The sequence below is a fragment of the Procambarus clarkii genome, chromosome 44 (genome assembly GCF_040958095.1).
Source record: "Procambarus clarkii isolate CNS0578487 chromosome 44, FALCON_Pclarkii_2.0, whole genome shotgun sequence".
NCBI classification, from domain to species: domain Eukaryota; kingdom Metazoa; phylum Arthropoda; class Malacostraca; order Decapoda; family Cambaridae; genus Procambarus; species Procambarus clarkii.
This window is the reverse complement of record NC_091193.1, coordinates 9,688,183-9,696,737: the sequence shown is the minus strand read 5'-3', so window position 1 is coordinate 9,696,737 and position 8,555 is coordinate 9,688,183. Positions and strand designations below refer to the sequence as shown.

General features: G+C 48.3%; 1 protein-coding gene across 1 annotated transcript; it reads right to left on the bottom strand.

Annotated features, from left to right (window-relative positions):
* Positions 1-2,051: 2,051 nt before the first annotated feature.
* On the bottom strand, positions 2,052-2,618 carry LOC138350117 (small proline-rich protein 3-like). Its single transcript, XM_069300415.1, has one exon. The coding sequence runs from the start codon at positions 2,616-2,618 to the stop codon at positions 2,052-2,054; it is 567 nt and encodes a 188-aa protein (XP_069156516.1).
* Positions 2,619-8,555: the final 5,937 nt, after the last annotated feature.

Sequence of the window (8,555 nt, the reverse complement as noted above, 5' to 3'; positions counted from 1 at the left end):
ATATATATATATATATATATATGGGGGTTCAAATACCCCGGAAAAAAGCATGTTTTTACATGTTTGTTTCTTAAAAAAGACATGTTTTTACCTGTCACAGGTGTGGCATCTACGTTTTAGGTATATAAAAACATGCTCGTATTCGAATGGAATGTCCTGTCAAAATTTCAAAGCAATTGATGAAGAACTTTCGGAGATTACAGCGTGTGTTGCTCTTACGTCCAATAGATGGCACCACTCTTTTTCAAAAAATGCATGTTTTTTCCTGTCACAGGTGAGGCATGTATATAGTAGGTATATAAAAACAAGTGCTTTTTCAAATGCAACGTTGTGTCAAAATTTCAACGCAATCGGTAAGCCACCTGCCACATGTAACGGTAGCCACCTGCCACAGGTAACGGTAGCCACCTGCCACATGTAACAGTAGCTACCTGCCACAGGTAACGATAGCCACCTGCCACAGGAACGGTAGCCACCTGTCACAGGTAACGGTAGCCACCTGCCACAGGTAACGGTAGCCACCTACCACATGTAACGGTAGCCACCTACCGCAGGTAACAGTAGCCACCTACCACATGTAACGGTAGCCACCTGCCACAGGTAACAGTAACCCAACCTGATCCTGGCAACCACTGTGTCGCACAGTCTGGTAGACGTTTGGTGCTGCCCAAATACATAATTATCTAATCTAAACAAACAGTTTTTTATGTTAGGACTTTTAGTCCTATGAACGTCTGCAATTCCTCTCCTATCAGATCTAAATTTTTTGGAGCAATAGAGTCTTAGCGACAGAGATGGAGGTTACGCATCTAGTTCAACTTCATTTTTATTACTCCCTAATTTGCCTGCGATGTGCTGTAAGGTAGCAGATGTTACCTATGTTAAAATATGTGGTGACATTGACATCGCTGCTCACCAGTAAACATTGTCGCTCCTGTCGGCTCTTCCAATCATCTGGACCTCGTTCCCTAACACATGTCTCTTCACTGGCTTTTCATTGACTCTTCGTAGTGTTCACTGTCTCATCACTGACTTCGTATCGCATCAGAACACCGTTCGTCACCATAGTTAAATATTAAGTTCCGTACTTGACCGTAAGATCGTCCGTTGATTACCTCCTGTCATGCCCGAAACGCTTTGCGTAATAGTGGCTTTAGGCATTGTATGTACTAGCTCTATCTATAAAGCCAACAAACTTTGTAAAATCTCTTTATGTATGTACCTTTACCTAAATAAAAATTATTATTATTATTATTATTATGTGAGAGGGACTATAAATTATCGGACCTCTGTCTCTTTATTGGCACCGCAAATTCACTGGATTACAGTTTATCTTCGTTGTCATTCCCTTGACACCAATAATCACTGCAACAATGTAATTTAATTTGGTTTCATTAATCATTTCTGTGTTCACCAGCAGGTAAACTTAATATCACTGTATCACACACATAAACTCCACCCACTACAATGATTTGTCACTGCTCACCATTCACTGTACACAGGCTACTTCACAGCCTCGCATAATACACCGAAATTTTCACAATGCTACTCCTCGTTGACATCTGGAACTATCCCAGAAGCTCCCCTTTTATTTAGCAGAGTGGATCCACCAATCCACCAGCTCTCTCTCATCTATCCTTTGACCTCCCAAGCTGCGTGAAGATTGTGTTCAGTTGAAGTGGCTGGATAGGACGTGCAGTATGAGGGAGGGTAGTTTGAGGTTAGGAAGTGTAAGATAGAGGTAAGGAATGGGTGTATTCCATACTGGGATAGGCTAGGACAGGACGCAGGTGGGAAAGGGTGTAAGAGGGATTGTGTGGGGAAAGAGTATCAGATGGGTAAGGAATGACTTGGATTTTGACTCCAAGGTCCTTTCCTTCACCAATCTGCTGTAATGGAGTTCTGCTGGGATAGGGAGAGGGTGGGATAGGGTGTAGGAGGGATAGGGTGGGGAGGGGGGAGGGGAGAGGCTGACGATGAGGCCAGGGAAGCCGATAAGATAATTAAGGCGCCCACTTCCGGGGAAGGATCAGCTCAGGAGGAGCAATTAATCATGTTCCTGCCTCCATTAAAGTGGTTTTTGCCTCTCCTTGATGGATATCCGACAGCCAGGCTCTTATTTTGCTGCGGGTGTTGGGGAGGGCTGTGTTGCGGGTGTTGGGGAGGGCTGTGCTGCGGGTGTTGGGGAGGGCTGAGTTGCGGGTGTTGGAGAGGGCTGAGTTGCGGGTGTTGGGGAGGGCTGTGTTGCGGGTGTTGGGGAGGGCTGTGCTGCGGGTGTTGGGGAGGGCTGTGTTGCGGGTGTTGGGGAGGGCTGTGTTGCGGGTGTTGGGGAGGGCTGTGTTGCGGGTGTTGGGGAGGGCTGTGTTGCGGGTGTTGGGGAGGGCTGTGTTGCGGGTGTTGGGGAGGGCTGTGTTGCGGGTGTTGGGGAGGGCTGTGCTGCGGGTGTTGGGGAGGGCTGTGTTGCGGGTGTTGGGGAGGGCTGTGTTGCGGGTGTTGGGGAGGGCTGTGTTGCGGGTGTTGGGGAGGGCTGTGTTGCGGGTGTTGGGGAGGGCTGTGTTGCGGGTGTTGGGGAGGGCCGCACGAGAGCCACTTGTGTAGCACTGTACTTTCCTCCACATGGCCGTGCCTCTGCTAATGTGCCTATCATATAGGCTCAAATTTCTGTGAGGAACAAAATGTTGGACGATAATTCAGCCTATAGAAGTGATTAGAGGAAGGAGATGGGCGCGTGGTGGGGGCCAGGAGCTAGATCACACACACACACACACACACACACACACACACACACACACACACACACACACACACACACACACACACACACACACACACACACACACGGCTCTCTGCGTCTGTCGTGAACGCACGCCGAAGGAGAAGCTATAGTCACCTGTCTGCCAGGCAGGTGCCTCACTATTAGCCTGCACCCACCCACGCCCACGAGTGATACTCCTGCCCACCGACGCCCACACCTCACGCCCACCGACGCCCACTCCTCACGCCCACAGCTCACGCCCACCAATACCACGGATTCGTACTCAACGACGCCTAGGATCCGTGACTACCTATTGGCCCAGTCTTGACTTCGCCTCGCCGACACCACACACCACTTCGAACAGCGCCGCCCACGGCCCACTGATGCCCACCCCCACTGATGCCCACCCCCACTGATGCCCACACTTAATAACATCAACGATGCGTGCCCAACGATTTCTACGACCAAATTATTCGACGCCTAATACCGTTGACGTCCAAAGCCTACACACCCACCACCACTGTCAGTCAAGGCCCACACACCCACCACTGTCAGTCAAAGTCCACACACCCACCACCACTGAAACATAGAATGATTAGACCTGACTCTGTGATACCACAGCTTGTGTGCTCCCATGGAACCTGTGTGAAAGGGTCGGTCAGTGCTCCAGTCAGTCTCTCTCTCTCTCTTTCTCTCTTTCTCTCTCTCTCTCTCTCTCTCTCTCTCTCTCTCTCTCTCTCTCTCTCTCTCTCTCTCTCTCTCTCTCTCTCTCTCTCTCTCTCTCTCTCTCTCTCACGCCGTGTGTAGGAGGGTCAACGAGAGCCTCATTCTCAAAAAGCTTGCCCACAATGTTATTAACAACAGTGTTTGTACTTCAGCTGACTGTAACATATTACATGACCCGCCCTATACTGACTCCTGAAATGTTGCCACTTGCATCGTTCTTAACTGCGACGAACTCTTGCCGCACTCTTCATATTCAGACTTCATTGCAATACGATCATTTTCTTCTCAGTATAATAAATATACTGATGAGTTTAGTAATTACCAAAAGAAGACTCCAAGAAACATACTGATGGAGAGTTATCATACTCATCACTGATTTACACCTCATTGTTTCTATAATGACCGCTGAATGTGTTTATACGGCATTTCTAAACTCAATCTTGAAATTGCATTCTTAACCTGTACGTCTGCTGGTCACTTAGCCGTAATAGCTAACATCAGTTCCCTTGCTTTAAAGTACAAATCAAATTAAGCAGTCAGCATCAATTGCAGCATTATAAACCCCCTGCATGATATAATTATTGCCCTTATCAGGTGGAGAGGACGCGGCTTGAATTTTGCATAGTGGCCCCCTGTTCTGCATCACTAATTGATTACAAGATACCTGTGTGATATGGGGGCCCTTTAGTCACTCCTTTATATGTGGTTATTTGATGCCAGATGGGCAGTGGAGAGGGGGCCGGGTTGTGGTGTTCTATGGTGGAGTGTTTTATTTTGTGGCGTTTCAGTCTGGGGGGTGTGTGTTCTATATGCCGGGGTGTTCCATATGCTGGGGTGTTCTATATGCCGGGGTGTTCTATATGTCGGGGTGTTCTATATGCCGGGGTGTTCTATATGCCGGGGTGTTCCATGTTGGGGGTGTTCTATATGCCGGGGTGTTCCATATGCTGGGGTGTTCTATATGCCGGGGTGTTCTATATGCCGGGGTGTTCTATATGCCGGGGTGTTCCATGTTGGGGTGTTCTATATGCAGGGGTGTTCCATATGCTGGGGTGTTCTATATGCCGGGGTGTTCTATATGCCGGGGTGTTCTATATGCCGGGGTGTTCTATATGCCGAGGTGTTCCATGTTGGGGTGTTCTATATGCCGGGGTGTTTTATTTGCCGGGGCGTTCTATATACCGGGGTGTTCTATATGCTGGGGTGTTCCATGTTGGGGTGTTTCATGCTGAAGTGTTCCATGCAGTGGGTAATCTAATGGTAGACATGTTTCCTTCTTGAAATGTTCCGTGTTGGTGATGTTCCATGCTGGGGGGGGGGCATCCTGCTGGGATGTTCGATGCTGCGGGTGCTTCCTGTTGTGATGTCCATTGCTAGAGGCGTTCTATGCTGGTGAAGTTCCGTACAGTGGATGCTCCGTACTGTTAGCTCGGTACACGCACATACTCCCCTGTACTCCACACATACGCTGCTGTGCACCCTACTCCACATACGCCAGCATGCACTCCACATACGCCAGCTTACACTCCACATACAGTCCTCTACACCATATCCGGGAGAACATCGCCGATGCTGGAGAGAGTACAGTGCTCCTGCCAGGACTGGGATCACGTGAGGTCTTCTAATGGCTCCCTGTGTATGCCTCTTTTACGGCTGATAGGCCTACCCTTTTTAGGTTCCATGTTAGATGGGTGTTTAGGGAAGCAAAGTTCTTTCCTACTTTGCATAGAAGTCGTTCCTCAAGTCACCCAAATCGCCTCAGGGACAAGTCTGGTGCTGTCCGGCCCACGCTCCGGCTGGGGGGACAGGCCAGCAAAGCATTCATCAGACAACATTCACCTGGCTTCATTCATCAGACTTCATTCACCTGGCCATATCCACCAGACTTCACTCAGCTGGCTTCATTCGCCAGATTTTCATCTGATTTGTGAATTTCTTGTCAAACTTTAATTACAAACACTAAAAATAATTCACCAAGCTTGGAGGAGAAAATGGCGCGTTACAGGAGACTGCACTTGGAGATACTGCCGGAGGGTCGCTTGCAGGAGGTGCTGGTGAGGGACTCCCTCACCGTGTGGGAGCTGTAGGACCTCCTCACCCAGTACTTCTGGGAGGAGGTCTACCCTGAGGACCTTTACCTCCTTATGAACGGCCAGGTGTTGGACGACCACTACCTGGTGAGGGACGTCCTGCTGCCCGGGGACGCCATCGCGGTCACCGTCATCACCGGCGTCCTCAACTACAACAGGACCTGATCACCCACTACCAAATTCAGCTGAATCTTTTTTTTTAGCCCCCGCAATTAACCTCTTGCGTGTATAGATGTTACACTAGTGTGTGTGTACTATTTGTGTGTGTGTGTGTGTGTACTGGTCCTATTTCCCTATCATACCTGGAGGCCATAAGGAGGCCTGGTCGATGACTGGGCCGCAGGGACGCTAAGCCCCGGAACAACTCCAAGGTAACTCCAAGGTAAGGTACCTAGTTTTGACATTATGAATAGAATTTGCTTCCACAACCTGCTCCATAAGTGCATTCCATTTTTCCACTACACTCACGCTAAAAGAAAGCTTCCTAACATTTCTGTGACTCATCTGAGTTTCCAGCTTCCATCCATGTCCCCTCGTTCTGTTATTATTCCGAGTGAACATTTCGTTTTTGTCTTTCCAAAACCCATGTTGATGTTTGTTCACAAACCTAACGTTCTCCAGGTGTGCAACCAGTCGTAGCCTAATTATTTTCTCAAGTATTTTACAGGGGATGCTTGTCAGTGATACAGGTCTATAATTAAGTGCCTCCTCCCTATCGCCTTTCTTAAAAATCGGTACAACATTTGCCCTCTTCCAGCAATAGGGCAATTCTCCCGACATAAGTGATTCATTAAAGATCCTTGCCAGAGGAACGCTGAGGGGCTGCGCTGCCTTTTTTAGTATGCACGGTGATACTTTGTCTGGTCCAACCGCTTTAGTTGCATCCAGTGTTGTCAACTGTTTCATTACCTCCTCTGCTGTCACCTCTATATCTGATAGTCTTTCATCTAGAGCAATCTCATCTAACACTGGGAGCTGCTCAGGCTCGGTTGTGAACACTCTATGGAAACTGGCATTCAGTGCCTCGCAGATTTCCTTGTCACTTTCTGTATATGCCCCCTGTTTTCTTTAGTCTTGTCACTTGGTCGTTCACCGACATTTTCCTTCTTATATGGCTGTGTAGTAATTTAGGTTGCTTTTTCGCTTTGATCGCAATATCGTTCTCATAGTTTCTTTCCGATGTTCTTCGTATGTTAATTTAATCGTTCCTAGCTCTGTTGCATCTGATTCTTTTGTCCTCTGTCCTTTGTCTTCTGTACTTCCTCCACTCCCTCCTGCTGGCTATTTTTGCTGCCTGACACTGTCTATTAAACCATGGCTTATTATATTCCCTCTTACGTTTTTCCTTTACTTTTGGTATAAATCTCTCTTCGGCCTCCTGGCATTTCCGTATGACTAGATCCATCATATCTCCATGTGTGTGTGTGTGTGTGTGTGTGTGTGTGTGTGTGTGTGTGTGTGTGTGTGTGTGTGTGTGAGAGTATGCGATATAGGCCTAATGTGTGTTTGTGTGTATGTTAGTGGTATGATGTAATTAGCTAAGTGTAGTTACAGGAGGGTAACTGGGTAATTACGTAGCCTGTGACACCATAGGCTACACTCGTGGTGTCCCGTCTTCCCAGAGCTCTTTGTCATATAAGGCTCTAAATCTACTGTTGGGCCTCCACCACTTTCTCTTAACTTGTTCTAACCGTCTACCGCTCTGTTTGCAAAAGAAAACTTTCTATTTTAATTTTTTCGGCACCATTGTTTCCAAAGCTTGAATCTGCGTCCTCTTTTTCCTGAAGTTCCTGGTTTCAGGAATTCCTCTTTGTCAATTTGGTCAATTCCTGTTACTATTTTGTATGTGGTGATCGTATCACATCGTGTTCTTCTATCTTCTAGCTTTGGTATGTTTAACGCGTTTGGCCTCTCCTCGTAACTCTTCTTTTTCAGTTCCCGAAGCTATTTTGTAGCATGCCTTTGCACCTTTCCCAGCTTACTGGCAAATGCTGGGGGGTGCTTCCTGCTGGGATGTTCCATGCTGGGGGGTGCTTCCTGCTGGGATGTTCCATGCTGGGGGTGCTTCCTGCTGGGATGTTCCATGCTGGGGGTGCTTCCTGCTGGGATGTTCCATGCTGGGGGTGCTTCCTGCTGGGATGTTCCATGCTGGGGGTGCTTCCTGCTGGGATGTTCCATGCTGGGGGGTGCTTCCTGCTGGGATGTTCCATGCTGGGGGTGCTTCCTGCTGGGATGTTCCATGCTGTGGGTGCTTCCTGCTGGGATGTTCCATGCTGGGGGTGCTTCCAGCTGGGATGTTCCATGCTGGGGGGTGCTTCCTGCTGGGATGTTCCATGCTGGGGGTGCTTCCTGCTGGGATGTTCCATGCTAGAGGCGTTTTATGCTAGTGAAGTTCCGAACAGTGGATGCTCTGTACCGACACCGTACTGCTAGCTCGGTACCCTACTCCACATACGCCAGCATGCACTACACATACGCCAGCTTACACTCCACATACAGTCCTCTACACCATATCCGGGAGAACATCGCCGATGCTGGAGAGAGTACAGTGCTCCTGCCAGGACTGGGATCACGTGAGGTCTTCTAATGGCTCCCTGTGTATGCCTCTTTTACGGCTGATAGGCCTACCCTTTTTAGGTTCCATGTTAGATGGGTGTTTAGGGAAGCAAAGTTCTTTCCTACTTTGCATAGAAGTCGTTCCTCAAGTCACCCAAATCGCCTCAGGGACAAGTCTGGTGCTGTCCGGCCCACGCTCCGGCTGGGGGGACAGGTCAGCAAAGCATTCATCAGACTTCATTCATCTGGTTTCATTCACCAGACTTCATTCACCTGGCTTTATTCACCAGTCTTCATTTTCCTGGATTCATTCACCAGATTTTCATCTAACTTTGTGAATTTCTTGTCAAACTTTAATTACAAACTCTAAAAATAATAAATTAAAAGTATCAACAATCTTGGCGTAGGACAAAATGGCGCGATACAGG